At 35.7% G+C, this 23,334-nt stretch overlaps 8 protein-coding genes across 8 annotated transcripts; 5 read left to right on the top strand and 3 right to left on the bottom strand.

Annotated features, from left to right (window-relative positions):
* Window positions 1–129: 129 nt before the first annotated feature.
* On the top strand, window positions 130–755 carry PHYBLDRAFT_101092 (hypothetical protein; the record flags this gene model as incomplete). Its single annotated transcript, XM_018427623.1, has 2 exons — window positions 130–181; window positions 232–755. Coding segments are annotated over 2 exons (576 nt in total), but the record flags the coding sequence as incomplete, so codon positions are not given.
* Window positions 756–859: 104 nt separating this feature from the next.
* PHYBLDRAFT_152537 (hypothetical protein) lies at window positions 860–1,844 on the bottom strand (the record flags this gene model as incomplete). The annotated part of the gene is made up of 6 exons (XM_018432939.1): window positions 860–955; window positions 1,011–1,149; window positions 1,281–1,363; window positions 1,422–1,685; window positions 1,744–1,764; window positions 1,812–1,844. 6 exons carry the CDS (start codon window positions 1,842–1,844, stop codon window positions 860–862), a joined length of 636 nt encoding a protein of 211 aa, XP_018284503.1.
* Window positions 1,845–3,122: 1,278 nt separating this feature from the next.
* Window positions 3,123–4,173, top strand: PHYBLDRAFT_152539 (hypothetical protein; the record flags this gene model as incomplete). The annotated part of the gene is made up of 2 exons (XM_018432940.1): window positions 3,123–3,425; window positions 3,526–4,173. The coding sequence occupies 2 exons, from the start codon at window positions 3,123–3,125 to the stop codon at window positions 4,171–4,173; spliced, it is 951 nt and encodes a 316-aa protein (XP_018284504.1).
* Window positions 4,174–6,990: 2,817 nt separating this feature from the next.
* On the top strand, window positions 6,991–9,264 carry PHYBLDRAFT_70925 (hypothetical protein; the record flags this gene model as incomplete). The annotated part of the gene is made up of 3 exons (XM_018442362.1): window positions 6,991–7,022; window positions 7,388–8,900; window positions 8,992–9,264. 3 exons carry the CDS (start codon window positions 6,991–6,993, stop codon window positions 9,262–9,264), a joined length of 1,818 nt encoding a protein of 605 aa, XP_018284505.1.
* Window positions 9,265–10,653: 1,389 nt separating this feature from the next.
* On the top strand, window positions 10,654–16,380 carry PHYBLDRAFT_152541 (hypothetical protein; the record flags this gene model as incomplete). Its single annotated transcript, XM_018432941.1, has 22 exons — window positions 10,654–10,810; window positions 10,881–11,014; window positions 11,090–11,147; window positions 11,308–11,439; window positions 11,565–11,765; window positions 11,873–11,933; window positions 12,012–12,337; window positions 12,464–12,672; window positions 12,752–13,237; window positions 13,353–13,460; window positions 13,555–13,581; window positions 13,661–13,772; window positions 13,881–14,047; window positions 14,144–14,347; window positions 14,413–14,490; window positions 14,554–14,755; window positions 14,855–15,177; window positions 15,247–15,548; window positions 15,635–15,811; window positions 15,890–16,007; window positions 16,100–16,233; window positions 16,320–16,380. 22 exons carry the CDS (start codon window positions 10,654–10,656, stop codon window positions 16,378–16,380), a joined length of 3,777 nt encoding a protein of 1,258 aa, XP_018284506.1.
* Window positions 16,381–17,426: 1,046 nt separating this feature from the next.
* PHYBLDRAFT_152542 (hypothetical protein) lies at window positions 17,427–17,885 on the bottom strand (the record flags this gene model as incomplete). Its single annotated transcript, XM_018432942.1, has 2 exons — window positions 17,427–17,570; window positions 17,667–17,885. 2 exons carry the CDS (start codon window positions 17,883–17,885, stop codon window positions 17,427–17,429), a joined length of 363 nt encoding a protein of 120 aa, XP_018284507.1.
* A 90-nt stretch (window positions 17,886–17,975) lies between these two features.
* On the top strand, window positions 17,976–18,734 carry PHYBLDRAFT_152543 (hypothetical protein; the record flags this gene model as incomplete). Its single annotated transcript, XM_018432943.1, has 3 exons — window positions 17,976–18,061; window positions 18,158–18,305; window positions 18,342–18,734. The coding sequence occupies 3 exons, from the start codon at window positions 17,976–17,978 to the stop codon at window positions 18,732–18,734; spliced, it is 627 nt and encodes a 208-aa protein (XP_018284508.1).
* A 1,777-nt stretch (window positions 18,735–20,511) lies between these two features.
* Window positions 20,512–22,574, bottom strand: PHYBLDRAFT_1890 (hypothetical protein; the record flags this gene model as incomplete). The annotated part of the gene is made up of 9 exons (XM_018439593.1): window positions 20,512–20,677; window positions 20,745–20,882; window positions 20,964–21,228; window positions 21,304–21,372; window positions 21,460–21,810; window positions 21,909–21,943; window positions 22,040–22,147; window positions 22,274–22,347; window positions 22,437–22,574. Coding segments are annotated over 9 exons (1,344 nt in total), but the record flags the coding sequence as incomplete, so codon positions are not given.
* Between the last annotated feature and the right edge of the window lie 760 nt (window positions 22,575–23,334).

Consider the following 23,334-nt stretch of genomic DNA (forward strand, 5'->3'; position numbering starts at 1 on the left):
AGTCATACACACGGCCCCAACTGCAATCATGATGCACCTTCACAGACTGTTGCCGTGTCAGACGCTAACAAGGCACCACCCCTTTTAAGATCTACTGCAGAATACCTTATGGATGTCAAGAAATCTGGGCTTAAAGCACGTCAGGGTGTATTCAACGGCAAACGAGTCGAATACTTCAAGGGTAGAGTGACGCAAATACTGAAATATGCATTTTGCTAATTATTTTCGTAGGAAAGAGTGCAATTAACGCTCTTCTCAAGGAGAACTTTGGTAAGCTGGTGACAAAGGGCCCTCCTCTGACTGAAAGAGAGCAGGCTCATGCTGTGATGAATGATCTTGGACGTCATGGCTTCATTCTGCATGTTGACCGCGGAGATTCCATCAGTGGCAAGGGCTCGCCAAAGGTTTTACAACCTAACGCCGTACAAGAAATCAAGGAAGATAGTTACTACATGTGGATTTGGGAAGGTTCTCAGCTAAAGTTATATGTTGGTGCTGCTTGTCTTGTGGCTACAATTCTTGCTGCAGTCCTGTTCCCCCTTTGGCCTGATAGTCTTCGTATGGGTGTGTGGTATCTTAGTGTTGGTGTATTGGGATTGCTTGGTGTTTTCTTTGGTATTGCCGCCGTCCGTCTTGTACTTTATGTTATCTCTATTATCATCCTTCCTCGTGGGTTCTGGCTCTTCCCTAACTTATTTGCGGATTGTGGTGTCATTGAGAGTTTTGCACCTTTCTACGGATGGGATGAACCAAAGCAGACGAAGCAAAACTCTATCGAAACAGAAACACCCCAAACTATATCAGACACCAAAACAGACTAGAGTTTATTATATATTTTTTCCCTTATTTTCTTCTTCTTTTATTCATTTATCATGTCCAGCAGGATAGAAAGCATCTTTTGCTGCATCTTCATTTCACTCGGCTTGTCGGTTACCCGAAAAAACGGGACCTTGCGCTATCATTTCACCATTGAATAAAATATTGCTCAGTTACATTCCTAATGCTCTTACTTTTTCGAGGATTATTTGCTGTCTAGCTCGCTCCCTATCCATACTACGCAGGACATGTCGATCGACTTGCTCTAATTCACATTTTATCTTCTCTTCGAGAGTCTCCAATTCTTCTGGTTTACATGCACCTATCAACTCTCTAAAACACGGTTTTAACCCTTAGCATGGCACAACATAAAAACCGCATGGTACGGCACTACACTACATCGCATCACATCACATAACATAACATAACATTACATAGCATCACACTAAAGAAATACACTTTACCTGGCAAATAGTCCGTTTCGTTCCTTCTTCTGGCGTTCTTCTATCGATTGCCTGTGTTCAAACATTTCCTGTTCCTTTTGATCCTAAATCCAGTTTCTAACAAGTTAGCTTTACAACAATGCCTACAATACAGTATATTACCTGTCTGTCCTTCATTTCTTTCACTATATCTAGAATATCTGTCTCCTTAACCATCCTAGCTACAGCTCCCAGCACGTCAGGCGTAATTGAAGTGGCTGAAGCAAGAGATACAAGTAAACTATCAAGACTATTGTCTTGCTCCTCTTCTTGTTTTACGCTCGCTTTTTGTTTTGCCCAGTACTCATTCCGCACTTGATCAATTACATCTTGATCGATCAAGGCCAAGTCGATTGCAGTTGGAATTTGAGGCTGTTCTACAACTGGCTGATCTCACATCATCTAATCAGTCATCCTTCTACTGTCTGTCGTATTTTCTACTCACCGGTTGAGCTGGAGGGATAGTCTATACATACACTGTTAGTTATGGTCAGTTTATAATAGCATACTTACCTTGAGAAGGGAAAGGATCTGGTTAATGTCCATGACTTGGATGAGTAAGAAATAAAACAAGTTTTTATTTATTTATTTATTTATTTCGCTGTCTTGTTCACTTTGCGAGAGTTATGTCTAAATCAAATAAAATAAGGCAGAAACTGCACTAGGCAAAATAGCAACAAAACTATCTCCCCCTTTTTTTTATATTCTACTCCTCTTTTCCTTGTACAGACGCAATTGCTCATTGAATGGAGGAATCAAGCATCAGAAAACGCGGATCAAGTAAGTGGCTTTGACTCTATTGTCTCTTGTTTGGCCTAAATAATACATTATAGGTTTGGCAGAAAAATACAAGATACTCAAGAAACGAGTTCGTCAGTCAGAGGAGGTAACTAGCTATAATAAAATGATAATGAGCTAATGTGATTTGGTAGGAAAGTGTGATAATAAGCAATAAGCTTCAAAAAGCACGCAAAAAAGTGGCCTGCCTGGCCCTTGAACGCACGTAAGATTACGATGATACACTTTATAATACGCGCTACTTACATAGCCACTCATGTATATGTATATAAAGACTTATCCTTGAACAGCTGGAGAAATATCACCCCCAACCATTCGAAAGTGACTCTGATAGTGAGATATTGGACACTGATATTGCATGGATAAAGGTTTGAAAAGGAATTAAAAGATTACACGTTTTTAACTGACAGTTTGTTGTTGTTCGCTTGAGTGTCGTACAGCCTCAATCTCCTTCACTCTTTGCTACTAAAGAGAGCTTGGATTTAAATGAGGAGCTGATAGAAAAGGTAAAAAGGAGGCAATACCGCTAAGCACCTAAACTAATTCAACCTGGTTTTTTTTAGCCACGCGATAAACCGCATTACACGGAGCAAATAGACGCCCTCTGTGTAGCAGAGACAGCGCACGAAGAGCTTAATAATATGTATCCCTTGTCACATATCACGCCTGTAACGTGCTCTGACAAAGACGGATTGGACAATAATGGCCCTCAAAGGAGTAGCAGCATGTGTATGTCTACCTTGACCAGCCCATGGGTGCATGAGCAGACCTATTTTCCTGTGCATACATACCCAGCCCCTCACCAGACCATGCCTTCGCCAAGAAAATGAGCCTATAATGATTAAACTCTCTGTTTCTATTCTTGACAGCACTTGATGGTCCAATTGTTAATAAAGAATAGTATTCAATCATAACACTTTCGGGCCCGTTGCTCATTTAGGAATATGCAGCTTCTTTGCCACTTCTTATAAACGTATCTGAATGTACATTTTAGCCATCCTCTATTCTTCATCATCTTATCCTCTTATGCCCCGTAAAGAAAAATCAAGCCTAAATCTCATGGTGGTCGGTGCACCGGGATCGGGCAAAACGTCTTTTCTGAACACTTTGTCCTCCCATCTAAACACTTATGGGCATGGTATTACAAAACCTAGTCAGACCCAGTCTGACCATTTGTTTCGTACTACTCAACTACAATGGCAAGACAACAAAAACCTGATCTCGCTAACTTTGGTTGATACGCCCGGCTTTACCGAAACAGTATTGGGCTACCAAGCGCACTACACTAAAAAGTATTTAGAGCATCAGTTTGACAGAGTTTGGATGGAGGTAAGCCTATTTATAATAATAACAATAAATTGACTTTTTCAGTAGTACTGATTCCCTCTTCTTCCCCCCCCCCCCCCCCAAACCCTTTTTACTTTGATAGGAAGTCAAACTTAAAAGAAATACAAAAGTCCAAGACACTCGGATTCATGTCTGCCTCTATTTTATTGATGCCTCTATCACCGACTTTAGTCCCATGGAGATTTTGCTTTTAAGAGAAATAGCTGCGCATGTATCTGTGGTACCTGTCTTGGCCAAGTCAGACCTTCTTTCTCCCGAAGAATTGGCCGAAAAAAAGCAGTTTATCCGGAACTTGCTCTTTGATACCTATCAAATACCAGTATACGGGTCTAGCCATATCGATACTGTCGAGGAAGACATAATGGATTGGTGCGTTCCTGACTTGACGACTCGCAAGTCTACCTGGAGACCTCTTAAAAGCTACGTAGAATGGCTTGACCAACAACACAACGAAAACGATGAAATGGAAGAAGCAGGTCAATTAAAAGACTATCTCGAGCAGATGCCATTTTCTGTCACTTTCCCTAAATCTCTTGAATGCTCTATAAGTTCAGAAGAACCAAGTCCTGGTATAGACTACAGTGAAACTATGGATTTAATCCAACTTCTGTTGGCGAACAGAGATAGCTTTCGTCACAAAACAAATGCATACTTTTATGAGAAATACCGTACTCAAAAGATATTTGACGAACGTACAGATCAGCTTATGGCAGTCCATTCCTGTGACTGAACAGCCTCTCGACACATGCACCATCATACCCATACACATACACATACACATACACATACACATACACATACACATACACATACACATACACATATACATATACATATACATATACATATACATACCTTTATGTACCTATAATTATATTCCTCATCTTCGTATATATTAGTATTTACTACCTGTCTATATTTTAAGTAAAAATTATCCATATTATATATTTTTTGAATTATTATACAAAATAAACATAATACAAATTGCTGTTACTACAAAATTAAATTTGATAAACCAATCTTGGGATGCAAATGATCGAGTTTCGTTCTTTGTCAAGATGTAAGATTATGATTTAAGTACACAGATTTTATTTCCAAGAATGGTCCAGATTTCGGCTTGAGTTTATGTGAGTAGACAAACACGAGTATCTAATATATGGTATATTTTTAGCTGTAGGAAGATATTTTGGTATTATTGCATGTATCATGTACACCGTAAAGATGTCATTCCCATATTAGGTCAATTCTCCTATCAACTTTATATATTTGCACAGAACATGCAAAAGTCATATATACATTACTCTCCAATATCTAAGACAGAATATTTGTTGAACTTGTTTCAGCCATTGTAAACAATAAGTACAATAACAATACATAGAACAAATAGAACCGCATGTATGTATAATCTTTTGGTTTTTTTATACATATTGACACCAAAAGGACAGCTGACCAAGAGTATACATAATCTGTTAAAGCTTATTATTAAAGACATACTCGTTATACTAGGACTTATACAGAGAAATTTAGTTATACTGATATAAGTGAGGTCTTTAGCTATGATATTTTGGCTTGAAATAATTTATGAAAGCAGCTAGTTTATACACTCTTTGTATTATTGTGAGAATCTAATATTAAGAGAACACCTTTTTGATTAAATTTCGTATAGAAAGAAGATAATAATTTAATATTGATCACGCATATCTTATACTGAAACGACGAATGAACAAATTCTCCAATAAAAACTGAGTAATGTTACTTTACAGCTCTTTCGTCTTGATATTCTCTTCCTTCTTTCTTTTGTCTTTAAAAGCAAGCATTCTCGTATTTGGCCTGGTATTTCCTTCCTGATAAAAATAAATAGATTATAGACAAGACATCTCTTCAATCAGTGAAATCTTTTGTATTATCTATATTCTGCCTATGACAACTTGGCTTTAATGTTCAGCACTTATCATAAGATTTTGATGCGCTAGAAAAATTTCTCTTGTGGTATGTGGCAGAAATGATGTTTTAATACATATATATACATGCACTGGATAACATCTCTGTTAAACAAGTTGCTTTACTCCAAGCTAAATTTAAGATTAATTTTGAATCATAAATTCTTCAAAAGTAAATTCAAATCAGTATAAGGTGATAGGTATCGCAGAAACTCGCATTCAAACGACATCCTACAATACAAGACCTGAAACACTGAGGTGCATAGTATAAAGTACTTCTCACTGGTCATTACTTTGTCAGTCGTACAGCTTATAATCTTCAACTCTAGGTTACTTATTTTATTGCTTATATAGACATCAATTTATTTATACCTTGTTAAACTACTTTTTTAACAAGAGATTCACTATGAGTTATTATCTTGACTCTAAATGCTAACATGTAAAAGGCTGATATCGATGTTTTGAAACGGTTTCTGTATAAATGATGAAGCTAACCCTGAGGCTTTATGTGAAAATACGTTTGTCTTATTCCATCATACTATTCTGTACAGTTGTATCAAGAGACCTTATTTGATTGTATCACACTCCAAATATTATTTTTATTTATGTTTAAATTCCAAATGATATAAAAATGAGAAACGCTCTAGACCTAACAAAAGACATTTATCTATTTTGTCCACAAATTCTTGGTTGTATTAAGATCAAATACGGAATTATATATAGGGAGAAAAGAAAAATAAATATAAGCTATATGTATATTATTCACCTCTATCTTGCTTTACTTCAAGGACCATGAAGCAATCATTAGAGCAGGTGCAAAAGTATCTACTTAAATATTCTTGAAACATTCAAAAATCGTTTCGCTCACTTGACAAACCTTTTGGAGCCTTTTTTTTCAAATTCGTGCACCATAAATTGCCCAAAGCCTTTGCATTATATAAACTGACGATGTATTAATCACCCTTACAATAAATTTGGCTCTAAAAAAACTTCCTGTTAGTTCATGTTTTCTTTAATGTTCTTATCACTGCAAGATTATAGAGCCGTTTCCTTTTTTTTCTTACGTAGAGATGTACTTCTTTTAACGGTCAAATATGTGTTTTTATATCACTTTGATAGTACATATAATAATCTTGTGGTTAAGAATATATTGATTCACCCTGACCAATCTTAGACATTTTACTTCTTTCTATATTGAATATACATGTCTCGGGTGCAATGCTGGTATCATACATAGCATAGAGCCTGCCTATAGGACTGCTATAAAATCTGATGTGATAACGTGATTATAGACATATTTCGTATCCACATACACTCATGTTAGACCATTTCTGATTGATTATAGCTAGCTAGATACAATATACAAATATGAAGATGATTATACGCACTATGATCAATATGTCTTGAATAGAAAGCCATCATAGTGCATATATCTTCTTCTGATACCTGTACTTCAGCAGACAAGTGGGTTTTTTGGGAATATATATAGAGCTTTATATTTAATGAAAGTCCTTTTAGCAAAGTCCTGCGCTTTATATCCCACAAAACGATCCTTGAAAAAGACATCACATTTTTAAAAGAGCTATATTGGTTACTATATATTTCATATGAAAGGTTATAAGTACAGCCTTCACTGTAGGTGAGATTAATGGCTAGATTTCTTCATTTTTATTCTTCGGAAAGAAAAATAAAAAGGAGACGTTCAGGCAGATAATAAGGAGAAATATAGAAAATGAATTTTGAAAAAATATAATGTGTACAGGAAGTAAAGGCGATTTTGTTACAAATGACCACAGATTTCTTTTATATATATATACTCTATATGGAATCTGGTCAACAGCGCACAAGGCTTAGACATTACAGTGTGCCATATTTCTATTTTGTAAATATAAGCCAACCAACTCAAGTATAGAAATGTACTCTATCACAAAAACATTTCCTGTTTTCTCTTTCTCTTTTCTTATATATATATATATATATATATTATTTCTTTTTTTAAAAAAGAAGTGTGGTCATTGTCTTCATCATGGTGGCATCCGAATTACCTTTCGAGATTACTCGTCGCATTGCAGACTTTCTTCAACCCAGAGATAAAATTCAGTGCTGTTTCGTGTGCAAGGCGTGGCTGCCTGCTATTCAGGAATCTCTTTTGGAAACCATAGTGATTAATGATTATGGAAAATTCGCCAAATCAGTAGGTCTATCCGGTTCAACAAGCAATTTCCTTCAAAGATATGGCCACAGTTCTCGGAAGCTTCACATAGGCCAATATGCTCAAATATTTGGTGAAGAACTTCTTGCCCTTCAGAGATGTCTTCCGCACATACAGTACTTTAAATGGAGTACTGCGAATATCGATGAGTATACATTTATTGATCATTCTGGCTGGAAGTTATGGGAGTTCCTCACAGATCTCGAAGTAAAAGTATGGGTCTATGTTCCTCACACAGCACCATCCTTATTTTATTCATTATTCTCTAAAATACGACCACTAAGACGACTGGAGTTCAAATATATGTTTAATACCGGTTTATATAAGCACACAGTTGGCGAGTTTGATGCCCTTAATAATAGTCTTCCAGAACTGACTCGCATGGCTCTGGGAGCTCAACTACTCTCAATAACTCTACACGAATTATCAATGATCAAAAATGTAAAGCCGCTGCAATGTTTAAAAAGCCTGGAGGTCAACCTCATTAATTCTACATATGAATGGCTGTATTATATCGCCATTAAGTTTCCAAATATCAGTATTCTTAAGACCATAATATTCGCTAGTAACACGGCTAGCGAACAGAGCTTAGAGGTGGCCAAAATGTTTGCTCGGATTCCATACCCCTTTCAACAATTGGAAGAAATCAATGTCAGGGTTGAACTAGGCTCAGAACAGATATTTATTGATTTTGTAAAGCAGCTCTATCTTTTTAAAGCTCCAATCAAGACATTATGCCTTTCTTTGGGTGGATCCGTTCAAATGTCGGCCTTTTCAAGAGACGTCTTTGAGTCGAGGAACATATTCTCGTCTACTTTGGAAAAAGTGACAATTAAAGCGTCTTCGTTAACTTTGATATTTTGGGCATATACGGATAATCTCGAGCATTTCCCTCACCTAGTCGATCTCAATATCCAGGTTGAAGATTCTACAAGCGAGATAGATATTCTTCTGGACCGATGTCCTTCATTAAAGACCTTCCGTTTTGATTCGGGGACTCTTCGTCGCCGCCTCTTTGACCGAGTCACATCGGAATTTTCAACAAATCATGGCCTGCGCGAATTAACTCTCACTTCGACACATATCGTCACTGATACACTCAATTACATCTCACATCGTTGCAAGAAGCTCAAGAGCATGTTTCTTGAGAATGTATATGTAGCAAAACCGAAATCAGAAGATACAAAGACCAATTGCATCGACATGTCATCGACAAGCTTTATACATCTTTCTATTGGCAGTGTTATGTTTGTTGACCCATCTACCAAAAATATCATCAATATATTTGCTTTATCTTCAACAATGGTAAGAACATGCATATCCATAAAAAAAAGGAATAGCTTCGGTATTAAAGCTATATTAATACATACTAAACTTGAATTTCACACATACACAGAACCCTATAGGGAATACATGGGTATACTGTGTACCTGATGTTGAATGCCGTACACGACGGGAACCCAAGGGATGGATTATAGGTGGAGAGGAAGCAAAGTACGTCGAAGACTTTTTCCGCAATTTCTCAGAGATAGTGGAGAAAGAATATACCGAAGAACAGCTTTACAAAGATGAATATGCTAGAATGGTACCCAGCTGGAAAGATAATCTTAATAATGGTTATGCTATGTTTAAATATGGATCTTTGATAAATCTAAATATCATATCCTAATCACAGAATCGATAGTTTTTTTTTTGGCTAAATCAAAGCCTTTACTACCAAAAAAGAAGTAATAAATATAAATAAAAGGATATGGCCTATTCAACTTTATTTCACAAAATCCATCTTATAATAGTTCAAATAATTGTATTTTATTCAATGGCAATGTAAAGAGGAAGAAGGATCTACTGTTAGAGACTGCTTTGTGAGATAAGCGTGAGATATATTTTTTTTTAAAAAAAAAGGGTGTATCCAATGTTTAAACTATAGTAGCAAAGAAACAAAACAAAATATTACCATCGGAATCACTACTCATTTTCCATAGTAGCTTATTGAAAATAACAAGGTTAAATTGATTGATTTTTTATTTTAGTTGATCAAAATTAAATGTCTTCTTTTCTGCTTTATTTTGCCAGTATATTTTGGATAATACTCTTGTATTAAAGAATATAAACACATCATGTAGTATATTTTAATATACGCCTTTTTGCTTCTTATTACAAGATGTCGTATCTTATCTTGTGAAATTAAGAAGTATATATACGCTTTTCAAGGCTCAGCAGAAAGCAATATCATTTTCTCTTTGGATCACAAAAAAAAAGAGTTCCTTTTATAATTTCTTCTTTTTTTTGTAATGTTGTGTAGTTTTCATGTTCACTATTAAGATATTCTATTACCAAGCTACAGAATACAACAATTTTAAAGCTATCAAGCAAAGCATAGCATCATTGTGACTATTTGAATAACTCCATTTTGCTGTCAAATTATTATTATTTTTTTAAAAAAATCAAATAAAAAAATTGCCAAGATATCTGATTCACCCAAAGTTGATTTTTTTATACGTGTAAGTATTTCATATGATCAAGACTGTTGTAAATCGTCCATTTTTTTTTATTTTTTTCCCCTTTGTAGTCTGGCTTTGAAATGTGAATGACTGCATCGCTTTGGGGTAATGAACTTTCTCTTCTCTCCTGCCTCAAAGTTGCTTCCTTGGGTAAGGTTAGCAGTTACGGCATCTTGAAAGACTTTTGACTTTAATCTTGGTAAAATAAAATAAAATATGTATAAAAATAAAGATAAAGATAAAAAAACAAAACATATGTACAGCTGCACAATAATAATCATTTATAAATAAAAACCAAGACTTGAAAGCTTACTGTTACAAGAACTGTCTATTTATATATATATATACCTATATCGGCACAAACTACACCAACGCTTGAAATATATACGCATACACACATACACATACACTTATATTAAAGAAGAGGAAGAGGAAGAGGAATTAAAAGCGACATCTAGACAACCGTCTATCATTACACAAATAAAGAAGAAGAAAGAAGAAGAAAAACTTATTATTTAAAGCCGATTGTGTCATCATTCCTTTCAAAAACATTAACCATGTCCTCTCAAATCCACGGATCCCTTGTCTTACCGGCCATCTCACCTCTATTATCAGATGAACAAATAACGCCTGGAAGTAATGGCTATATAGATGCAGACCACAGAATCAAATCAGAATTGAATTGGTCTCAACTTGTCCATGCAGAAATCATCGGTATGCCTCCTTGAAACATCCTTTTCCTTTTTCTCCTTTTATTTATTATTTAACTTTATTGGTTGTATAGCTGTAACAACAGCTATGCGTAAGAATGCACGATGGTCTGGGATGACAGTCAGTGGATTGAACATGGGCGATCTTGGACAGCGCATGGGATTACGTACCCCTAGATTCACAAAAGAGAATCATCCACAGAATGAAGTAATTTGGATTCAATACAAACTAAAAGAGCAAAAACTCTTTACAAAGCTTTATTCATCTTGTAACACGCCTTAGGAAAATCCACTTATGCTGGGATTCAAGAGATTAAAAGAAGCCATCGAGAAATTTGATGGTATATATATTTATATATTTATTTATTTATTTTATTTAAAGCTAAGGGATATAGGTAATGTTTGATTTGATGTATTTGATTTACTAACAGCATTCTCTCTCACATTATTTGCTCTCTTTTTCTTTTGTTTTGTTACTATTGATGATAATGTCTTGTTAAGATGTTAGAGATATGGATACATTGACGCTTGTGACACCGTTCCTTGATGTAGTTCGATCAGGAAATACTACTGGATCAATTGCTGGCACAGCTCTTGGAAGCATAGAGAAATTTTTACATTATGGAATTATTGGTAGGTATTAGCAATAGAGATAGATAGATAGAAAAGGAGAGAGGGAGAAGCTTACAAAAAGAATCCGACCTTAGCAGATTCGTTTCTAATATATAATAAAAATAAAAATAAAAATAAAACAATAGGCTTGCAGTCTCCTAATATCGGCACCGCAATGAATGCACTAGCAAAAGCTGCTACTCGATGCAAATTTGAAGCTTCGGATGCTGCTTCAGACGAACTGGTGCTTTTAAGGATGCTTCAATTGCTTCAGATGATACTGACAAGTGAATGTGGACAAGTATTGAGTGACGAGGCAGTATGTGAAATGATGGAGACTGGTCTTAGTATGTGCTGTCAGATGAGATTAAGCGGTATGTATTTTTATAGATTAGTAATAATAAAAAATATCATGTCTAAATTTTTTTCCCATAATTAACTCTCAGTTGTATAGAAATGTTGCGAAGATCTGCTGAGCATGTCATGATTAATATTATAGTAGCAATGTTTGAAAGGTAGGTTACCAATCTATAAGTATATAATGAGGGTACAAAACATGTCTAAACCAAAAAAAAACCAAAAATGTGTAATAGATTAAAGGTACTAGAGGATGAATGGCAGTTTGTAGACTTGCAAAGCGAAACAAACGACGACGAAAAAGAAGTATCCTCAAATGCTCCCCACATGAAGACACCACGACCAACCCTCTCACCTGTATCTAAATCTGAAGATGATGAAAAAGTTAAAGAAGAGTCAGGTACAGAATCTTCAGATACTGAACAAATCTTATCTGAAAAAACCGAGGAAAATGAATCATCAACAGAAACACCTCAGGATACACCAACAACAACAGCAACGGCAACAGTAGAAGTGTCTGAAAAGGCAAAAGATGAAGATGAAAATCTAGAAGCGCAAAAATGTAAGATATTGATGATAAATGTAGCTGTGTGGATATATATATATATATATCTTGTTCTTTGTCTACAGAATAACTCATACACACACACGAAATGACAATGATAATAATTATAATGATACGTATTAGCAAGAGCTTATGGACTTCCATCTATCCGAGAATTACTTCGCGTATTGATCTCCTTACTCAACCCACACGAACACACACACACTGATTCTATGCGAATGATGGCGCTAAGTATCTTAAATGTTGCCTTTGAAGTTGGAGGCAGAAGTATAAGCCGTTTTGAAACCTTACGAAGCCTTGTAATGGACGATTTTTGCAAATACCTCTTCCAAGTAAGTAAAGGGCAACTATTTTAATAAAGGGAAAAGAAAGTAATCAATACTCAATATATACAATTATCCCAAAAAAAAGCTTGCAAAGACAAACTCTATACAACTTCTTGCCTCTACATTGCGTGTTATATCGACTGTTTTTGATACTATGAGACCCCACCTCAAGCTTCAACACGAACTCTTCTTGTTTTTCCTTATTGAACGCCTGTCACCACCACCTGGTGCCGGAACTAGAACCATAGTAGCTGATGTAGATGACGACGGAAATGTTGGGTTTATTCCGGTTAGCAGAGAGCATTCTTTGGAAACACGTGGGCCAGGCCATGTTGAAATCCGCAGTGCATCACCAAACATGTTCTTGGGAAGAACTAATGATTATCCAAAGCCTGCCAAAGGATACCAGCCAGATGCCATGGCTATATCGGGCGAGGTCCGTGAACTCTTACTTGAGTGTCTTGTTCAATGCTCAAGAACATCGACTTTCTTGATTGATATTTGGTACAATTACGATTGTGACATATCGTGTGGAGATTTATTTGAAGAGCTTATACAGTTCTTGAGCAAGGTAATTATTGTCCTTTAGTGTGTATGTGTATAATACAAGAAGGTAGTAGTTTTGGATGGAACTTGTATGTAAACAAATTGTTGTAGTTTAATTTTATTCTAATACATTTCAAAAGAATTCTTTCCCAGATTTACAAAACTATTCACTGACTAGTTTCCACGTCAATTGCTTTGATACGCTTTTAAGCTTTATAAAACAAATGGTGAAGCGGTCCGAGGATGAGGTATGGATCAGAATGACAATTAGAATGTTGATTATTATTATTGGCAGAAACATATATTAGCACCTTATTCACCAAATATATATATATTCATTAGGCATATGCCGATGTTGAAGAAGATAATGTAAGTAAATAATGTCAATATCTTACTTTATTCTAATTATTTAACCATTTTACAAACAACAACAACTATGATTATTTAGGATCTTGTACCTGTAGATGAACTCCTAAGACGAAAAGCAAGAAAGAAAATCATCTTAAATGGTGCTGCATTATTTAACGAGAGTCCTAAAAAAGGAATTCAATATCTCACAGGTAAGGAAGAGCTATATATATTCTCTAAAACAATCGACACTTTAATGGAATGGTTTGGCTGACTAATGACGAATGATTATTGCTTTACTTATATATACATATATATAGAAAATGGGATAATTGAAGCTGACAAGGAAAACGACACCAAGGAAAGCTTGGCTTACTTTTTGAGATCCACGCAGCAGTTGAACAAGAAGAGCCTAGGAGAGTATCTCGGAAAACCCGAGAACTTTGAGCTACTCCAAGTGTTTATGCGCCAATTTGATTTCAAGGGAGTAAGTTTATAGAAAAGAAAAAAATTGGGAGAAGTGAGAGGAAAGATTATTATGGATCTGGACAGAGTTTGTTAATTGTACCCCAAAAATAATAAGAAACGTATGGATGAGGCGCTTCGAATTGTGCTCGAGACATTCAGACTCCCTGGAGAATCCCAACAGATCATGAGAGTTGCAGACACATTTGCAGATGTATTCTTTGAACAAAAGCCTTCAGAAATTGCAGACTCCTTGGCGGCCCAGATTCTTGCCTATTCAATTATTATGCTCAATACTGATCAACACAATCCTCAAGTCCGAGTAAGATATTAAATATAAACATATATATGAAAATTTTCAATATTCTGATCTGTATGGGTTACTAGGGACGAATGACGCTGCAAGACTATATGCGAAATGTACGAGGAGTGAATGCAGGTCAAGACTTTTCTAAAGAATATCTGGTATGTAATTATATGTATATATATATATATATTGGTGCTTATGAACATGACCTTATTACGTAGAAAGACATTTATGAAGCGATTCGTCAAGATGAGATTGTCATGCCAGAAGAGCATGAGGGTCGCTTAGGATTCAACTATGCCTGGAAACAGCTTTTACATAGAGCAAATTCTGCAGCCCCGTTCACATCTTGTGATACACCTGCTTATGACAAGGCTATGTTTGAGCAAACATGGAAGCCTATTGTTGCATCCATCTCATACGGTAAGAACAATGTTGTTTCTCTCGTTAAGAAAAAGAAGAAAGTCAATTTCTATCAAACTTATAATAATAATGGTTGTTATTATGGTTCATATTATAAAGCTTTCAGTACTGCACAAGATGACACAACTCTCGAAAAGGCCATCGAAGGCTTTTATCATTGCTCTTTGCTTGCTTCAAAGTTCGGGTTGCATAATGTTGTTGACAGCATTATTTCAAACCTTGCAATGATGTCAGGACTCTTGACAAAGGCAAACAGCGATAGTTCCTTACCTGACCCGATTGTTGAAGTTGCTGGTCAGAAATATGTCATTAGCCGCCTGGCTGTTAGATTGGGTCACAATTATAGAAATCAATTGGCTGCTGTTACAATGTTTACCATTATTAATAAACACAGTAACTCTTTGAGATCATCCTGGACAAAGGTAATATATATATATATTAATAAATGAATAAATAAATAAACAGAAGCTTATGTTATATCGTGTTGATAGGTCCTACAAATCATTCGCAATCTTTTTGTTAATTCAATGTTGCCGGATTCCATGATTCACTTTGAGGACTTTTTGGCTGGCTCAATCAGTATTCCTTTGAAACCTAAAAGTCCAGTCCCATCCAAACAAAATAACCGAAGAGATGGGTCGCTTTTGTCGACACTTTCATCATACCTTCTGTCGCCTTACTCTAACGATGAGTCTTACAGAGCTGATCCAACAGAAGAAGAGATTGAGTGTGCAATGTCTGCTGTCATTTGTGTGTCAGCTTTTAATTTAGAGAAGATTCTCGCAGACATCAGGTAAAAAAGAAAGGCACAGCCAAGATTTCTCTTTGTATATTTTTGCTAATTATTATCGCTTGACTCTTTATATATATATATATTAGTGTTTTGGAAACAGAGCCATTGATATGCTTTATGAAAGCTATCGGAACAGTAGGATATGACAGCAAATCAATCGAAAGCACTACAACAACTATTCCCTATGACCCTACGACAATCTTGTTCCTCCAATTTATGGTTACTATCGCAGACAGAAACATTAACCGAATTGATATTTTGTGGTAAGGATTATTTCTTCTTTCTTCTTGATATTGTATTTACTTGTGGTGCACTTCTTTTTAATTATTGGAAATCATTAGGCCATATGCTACCGGATACGCATTTGGAATTCTGAATCACGCTGAAAGACAAAGCGTATTGGTTGTAGAGCGGACAGTGGTTGGACTTTTGAGACTCTGTATTCAGAATGCTGCCAGTGTATGTATTTTTCTTTTTCTTTTTTCTGACCAGTATAATTGATCAATTATATATATATATATATATGTGTGTGTGTGTGTGTGTGCTATTAGGATAATACACAAGATGAAATTCTCAAGTGCTTAAATCTTTTGAGAGATTTCCCACCAACTGTAATGCAAGCAGTAGCAGAGCAAATGATGGCAGGAATATACAACTTATCTTCTGCAAATTCTGAAAATCTAAAGTGAGTATTATTTTTTGTAAGACAAACATTGCAACAAAGATATATTAACCTTTTTTCTCCCTTTCTTTTCACCTTTTTCTTAATAGCAATTCTGATTTCTTGAATACAATTCTTGAAATCAAGCAAAAGGTTGCAAGTGCAATGTAGAATGGCAATTTTCTTTTTATGGAATAAGCGGCGATATATCCGAACATTTTTTTTTGCTCTTCTCTATATTTTTTTTTCTATATATACAATATAAATTATAATTATACAATATTACACCAGCTCTTATATAATTTTTATTAATTTTTATTTAATTTTTATATATACAATATATATATTAATGTGACATGAGATACTCTTGTTAGAAAGTCGCACAGAATTGGATACAAAAGAATAGCGAGAGCTAAAATAAATAATTAAGAAAGAAGAATAGGAAAAACAAGAAGCGATAGTAAAGCCAAATAATCAGCACACTTTTTCTTGATATTTTTCTTTTTGATTATTTGCAAAATAAAAATAAAAATCAAATATCTCTGATTGTTTTGTATCTGTAAAAGAAGAAGGATTTGAAGTAATACAGTCAGAGCTCGATATAGTGATATGGATGGTGGACAGAAATTTTATCACTATCACTATATCGAGCTTTGACTGTATATATTTATTTAGAGTTGTAAGTTGTATTTTTTTTTTTCAGAAAATTGAAGTTGGGCTTTTTGAAATCTTTGTTATAATAGAATAAAATGTGCATGTTTATATTATTGACAATCTGTCAAATAAAGACAAGTAGGCTGGCCATTTACAGATAAAGGTGAAATCACATATTCTATATGATCAATCATTGTTCTAAGGGTTATTTATGCGGTGACATCTGGTCAAATTACCAACGATCTTTAACCAACGCTCTCCAACTGAGCTATAAAAAAAGAGGAATAAAATGGCATCCTCTATTATTTATGGCATCAACTATAAAGGCAGTATGATGGTTCTTACAATTATCTATGGCGATATAAAACTCATTTTTACCCTATTCATCAAGTTCATCTATGGCACCTTGCTCTGATTTAACAATATGGTGGGATGTTATGCCTTTTTTTCTCTTTTTTTTGGATTTATTGATACTGCCAACACACACAGTGCGCGACCTATTAAATTGAAATTTGAGAAAAGATAGAGTTACAGGAGGGGAAAGAAAGAGATATGAACACTAGTCAGGTGGAATTGAGGTCATGGGATCTATGTATGGCAGTCACTACCTTAGCTGCAACTACATTGGGGAAAAAGGGGGAGTTGTCAAAGACAACTGCCCAGCGCGCACGCCAGATGGTGTGAACCGTGATTGATGCAATCGCAATCTAGAGAGTGGAGGAAACGGAAGGAGAAAGCCGAGTAAGAATTAGAAGCCAGGAAACATCAGAAATATACCAAGACAGACACAGTTGCTGCAGTACCAATGTCCACACAGGAAACTTGCAAGGGCGGGAGAAGACGAAATGTTGGAGATAATCCACCGCAGAGAGACAGAGGGGACAGTTCGGACTAGGAAGGAAAGATGAGGTGCGGTTGAAGACGAACTCAGCGGTTGAGACCCTTTCCCAAAGGATTTCCCACCAGAGAGAACATATGGCGAAAGAAGGCGAGAATGCGGTTGCCGGCATGTCGTATGCCATGGGGAGGTATCCGACAGAGGTCACCTAGGGAGTCGGTCACGAAGGCGTGGTGGACGTTCAACCCTCACTTTATGTTTGCGTTTAGGCAAAATGCAAAAATGCGATCAGTGCAATCTTTTTTCTGCTAATCCTGAAAACTTGAAAACCCACAATCATGATTATCACATAGCCACTGTGTAATATGGAGAAAGTATGGTATTTTGTTTTTGGGGAGGGGGGGTTTCCACACTCTAACATCATTATTTTCTGATAGGCTTTACACCCATCACTAGGAGCGAAAAGGACTTCTCTTGCTCAATATGCCTTAAAAACAACAAAACAACACGACCATTTATCACCCATCTCAAAAAACACGGCTTAAATGTGTCCCTTATGAAGAAGAGAAAAGTCGTCAAATTGGATTCTGCTGATAAACATTTTGTGGGCGAAGAAGAGGCAGATTAAGGCACAGATCAGCATCCGGCTGGCGAGGAAGTAGTAGAAGAGGAAACGACAAGCAAGAAGGTTTTCGCGCAGCTTCCACCGTCGTCATTATTATTGGCGGAACAGCCAACAACAAAGCTATCCCGCCTCACACATCGTGATGTGATCTTGACAACCACGGACTCTCACACTGCCGATAAAGCGACCCAAGAGGATAAGATTATGCTGGCCAAGTTGGGCAGGTGGGTCCCCATTGTATACAACCACGATAGTATGCAGTACGGGATGTTGACATCTTCATCAATTGCTTCCATATTATTATCAAAAAACCAAACGACAGGCACATGGTGCAGCCCCGCCAATGATAATAATCACTCTTCAAAAGAGGTTACGGAAATCGATGCTTCTCACTTAATCGATATTTGAAAGTCACAAGGTAACCAATACGTATATATTTGACATTGAAGTAAATACTAACTTGTTTTCTCTCTCGTTAGTAAAGCTTCGAAAAAAACTGACGGAAACCCTACACGAGGAAATAACAGGTGAAATGATTGATTTACTTAACCAGGATTGGCTGGAATATCCACAAATGCGGTACTGCACATCACAACTACTAGCAGGTGCAATCATTATCGAAGGTCCAACAGCTCCTTGTTAATATATATATTCATTTAATGTCATTATGAGATTATGCTCCCAAAGGCTTTGTATCTTATTCCCACTCAGGTTACTTTATCTACCAATATATACTTCCTTTTGTTTTGTGTCAAAAAGATTCAATTACAACAAAAATAAAAGTATTGCTTTGAAACGCAATATGAGGCTGGTCAATGTTCAAGAGGAATGTTAAATAGATATGTATCCAATTCTTTTTTAAAAAAAAAGATTATTGTATTAAAAGGATATATAGCTAAAATTAAAGATACAAATGAAAATTAAAGAAAAGGCCTACTAGTAGTTTATTTTAATACAAGTCCAAATAAATCTATAGTTTTTACCGAATTTCTGGAACATCCAATACAGTACTGTACTATCTTTTTTGGATGAAAGCAAACACAACACCAACAAAAAGAAATAAAGGCTTGGAATCAGACCCTGATTCTTTGGTGAGTGGTGCGATTCTTTTTTTTTTACAGAATATATATATATATAGAAGGATGGTCAGGGCGAGATGAACCGGGGGTGAAGATGGGGCTCACAGTTGCTGGGATCTGTAGTGGTCTTTGGAGTATAAAATAAAGAGTAACGCTCAGCCTCATGGTAGCAACCGTTTCACAAAGAATGTTTAATGATGTGTAGCATAACCATATTTTATGATAAAGTACAGTTTATAACATACTCTTATGATTTAGAAAGATGTATATTGTTATTGCTAGCTCAGAGAAGGTTTTGTTACATCTCTTTAGTAAACCTATTCATTTCTCCTTCTTCTTTATGAACTCTATATATAAAATATAAAATAAACAGAGCCATGTTAGTACTTGGAACTGTTATACAAGTCCTTATAAATTATTGTATAAATGATCGTAACACGTTAGGCTGATATTTGTATCAATAGACAATGAGCCCTTGAGAAATTAATACAGAAAACCAAAAAAAAGGGCCTAGTATGAAAGTACAAATTCATTCAAAAAATATGCTTCGTACGAAATAAATAAAACAAAATAAAAAGGCTGGCTATACATAAGCTCTTACAGTCAAAATAACACACCAATTCTAATATATTGTGCAACTCTAATCATATTTAGATTGGCTAGAGGAGAAAAGGACGATTAAGCTTTTAATTTACAGTTTCCCAGCTCTGGTCTTATTCAATTCAATTCAATTCAATTAGCTTAGTTCAGTTCAGTTCAGTTCAAAGCTAAACCGCATTTTATTAGTTTGCTCTCAAGCAAACTTACCTGATTAAAGATTTTATCTTTCAATTAGTATCTTTTCTTTTCTGGTATGAATTGATATTGATAATGCTGAGTCATTTTTTATTTGTTCTTTAATATCATGATGATTTAAGCAGAAAAAAAGAAAAGAAAAAGAAATGAAGAAAAATAACAAAATAAAGGAAATGAAATATTCTGACAAATGTCTAAGTAATTATTAAAAATGAAAGAGAAAGATAAATTTTTTGGTGTCGCTGTAACTAGAGTAGATATACAGACAGTGCTGCTAATGCTACAAGAATAATACTATTAGAAGAGATTAAGGATGAGGGGGAGGCTGCGCTTATGGTTTGGGTGGAGGTTTCTTTTGCACCAAGAGGGTTCACAGATGAATTGCTTGCTGTGGGCTTGGTGACCACGACCTCCTTGTACTGACAGTCAGTTGTGGTACAGAGACAAGCATTACCAATAGGATCCCACCAAGTAGAGCTAAAAGTGACAATGGTATGGAGTTAAAAAATATGTATTTTTATTTTTATTTTTATACAAAACTTACTCGCAATTATCGGGAACGGGATATCTATAACCAGCTGAACCGCTCTGAGCAGCCGAGGCCGGCGTAGGATCAGCCAGACTAGGAGCACCATTAGGACAATTGAAACAAGTCTTGAAGTTTGATGTTCCGAAATTACAGCTAAGATAGACAGAGAGATAGATTTTTTTTCAAGTTGGTTAGTTACAAAAATAATAAAGAAATGCTATTAATATTACTTACTTGTTCAACAAATTGTCATCAATCTGATTGTTGTGATCATCGTCAAGACCATTGCAGATTTCCTTTGCAATAACTGGCTGTTGACACTTCATGTAATCTTGCTGACCGAATTCAGAGGCCTTGACTGGATTCTTCATCCATTGGAGAAGCTGCTGGTTAGTGACAAACCAGACGTCGGGCTTTGCGGCAATAGTCTGGAGGAAGCTGAGTACACCGTCTAACATTGGCTTGGGATCTGGGAGACCTGGGTATGTAGTCAAATGAGCTGATAAAAAAAATTAAAAGAGACAGTTAGTATAATATACATACATACATATACATACATATGAGTAAAACTTACTAGGGTGGACGTAGATACCAAATGGCTGTCTGTTTCCTTCATACTTCTTGTTAAAGGCATCCAAGCTCCCTATTAGATTAAGAAGATATAATTAGGATTTGAATACAAATTAATTTTGATTATATATATATATATATCTAATCCAATGATACTTACATTGAGTTACATCTTGTGGTTCTCCGGCAAGATAAACATCCATAAGCTGAGGAATGCTCTTGTTATCAAGAACAGCGTACATGGGAACTTCCCACACACCCGGAAGTTTAACCTGTCCGGATGCGCAGATGCCGGTCCAGCAATCGTTGGCCATACCATTGTCAAGTGTGTAGGGCCAATAAGCGTCATCAGTAACTCCACTAGCACTCGAGTCATACAAGAAGCTTTGCTCAGCAATGTTGCTCAGCGTTTCCTTGGTGTAGTTCAAGAATGGAGCACGGAAGCCTTGAATCTTTCCTTTGGGAATACCACCATAAGTATTGAGCATTGACTTGCAGCTCGAGATTTCCTCTAAAAAAATAATGATACAATTTGGTTGTTAATATATTTATGAAGCATAATGATGATAATACTATTAGTTAGATTTCTAATATAGTGATGTTACTTACTGGCAGAGGGGGATCCAACATGGGAATAAGTGTGGCTATTTTATTTTATTTTACAAAGTAAAAATAAAATAATGAATATTAATATTATTGATAATAAAATGACATTTTGTTTCCTTTTAAAATAAACTTACTCTGCGATTTCGTTTCCACTTGCATACCACTGCTGGACGAGCGAGAAATCGGTATATTCCATAGAGACGTACCTATAACATTGAATTAGAATCAAACCAAAAGGTTTTCTTTTGAATTCAATGTGTATCGTACCATGTGCCATGAGCAGGACATCCGTTAGGGTTTCTAAAATGTATATATTGTTTAGTGAGCATTCTAAAGTAAACGACAACTCAAAGGTATATAATACTTACGTTGTGCTCAACATCTTTTTTGCTGTTTGGTAAAGAGAATCTTGAATAGAGTCATCAAAAGTTACGACCACCATCTATTAACAACAAAGAGTCAATATGACTTTTTCTTCTTCTTTCATACAAATCGATATGTTGTTTCTAATCAATTGATCGAGTATTTTACTTGGGGAACGTCTTTGGGAGAAAGTCCTCCGGGTGGACTCTGGGATGCGCACATACAGGTAGGTGCTTTGCAAGTATTGGGGTCGCAAGAATAAGAGGAGGTGGCGGCAGTTGAGGTGGTTGGTACACTAGCGCCTTCCTGTGCTGCTACAAAGCTGGCAAGGAGAGTGGCGACTGCTCCAGCCAAAGAGAATACTGATGCTTTCATGGTGATTTAGAGATGATATATTAAAGAAGAAGGATAGTAATAAAAAAATGTATGACTTTAAGAGCAAAAAATAAAATAAAATTGATGTTAAATGTGGTTGTAATAAATAGGATAATTTGGCTTTGCATTTGCCTGGTTATTGGAGTCAACCCACAAACACAAAAAAAGGTTGTACAAAAGCTAACTCCTTATTTTAGAGGATCGCTGAAGGACAAGGCCCTGGGATATAATAAAAATAATATAAAAAAGTCAATCCTTATTTCCAAAAAAAGGCCAAGGGGACAAGTATAGATGCTCTTTGAATTCACTCTCATCTTTTTGGTTTTTTTTAGGGCGGCTTTGCAGCTCCCCGTTCCTGATTATCATACTGTTCTTTGTCTAGAACCTTTTATAATTCCGCCTTTTCTGCACTTTTATTTTCTTGGTTCGCAAATATCCTGATTATTGATTGTGATACGTTAATATTCCAGGTAAAAAGATACGACAATAAAAGACTTATATATATATATTATAAATAAAATAAGCAGTTTGTTAAATTTCGGTATTAAAATACAAGTGTGTCTCAAGCCATTTATATGAATATTACATGTGCTTTGACTATCGACACAGGATAACAATAATACAAGTCAAATTCAAGGGAGTACATATACGCAAATACACAAGCAAATACACACAAACATAGATGTATACC

Source organism: Phycomyces blakesleeanus (genome assembly GCF_001638985.1).
Source record: "Phycomyces blakesleeanus NRRL 1555(-) unplaced genomic scaffold PHYBLscaffold_36, whole genome shotgun sequence".
NCBI classification, from domain to species: Eukaryota; Fungi; Mucoromycota; class Mucoromycetes; order Mucorales; family Phycomycetaceae; genus Phycomyces; species Phycomyces blakesleeanus.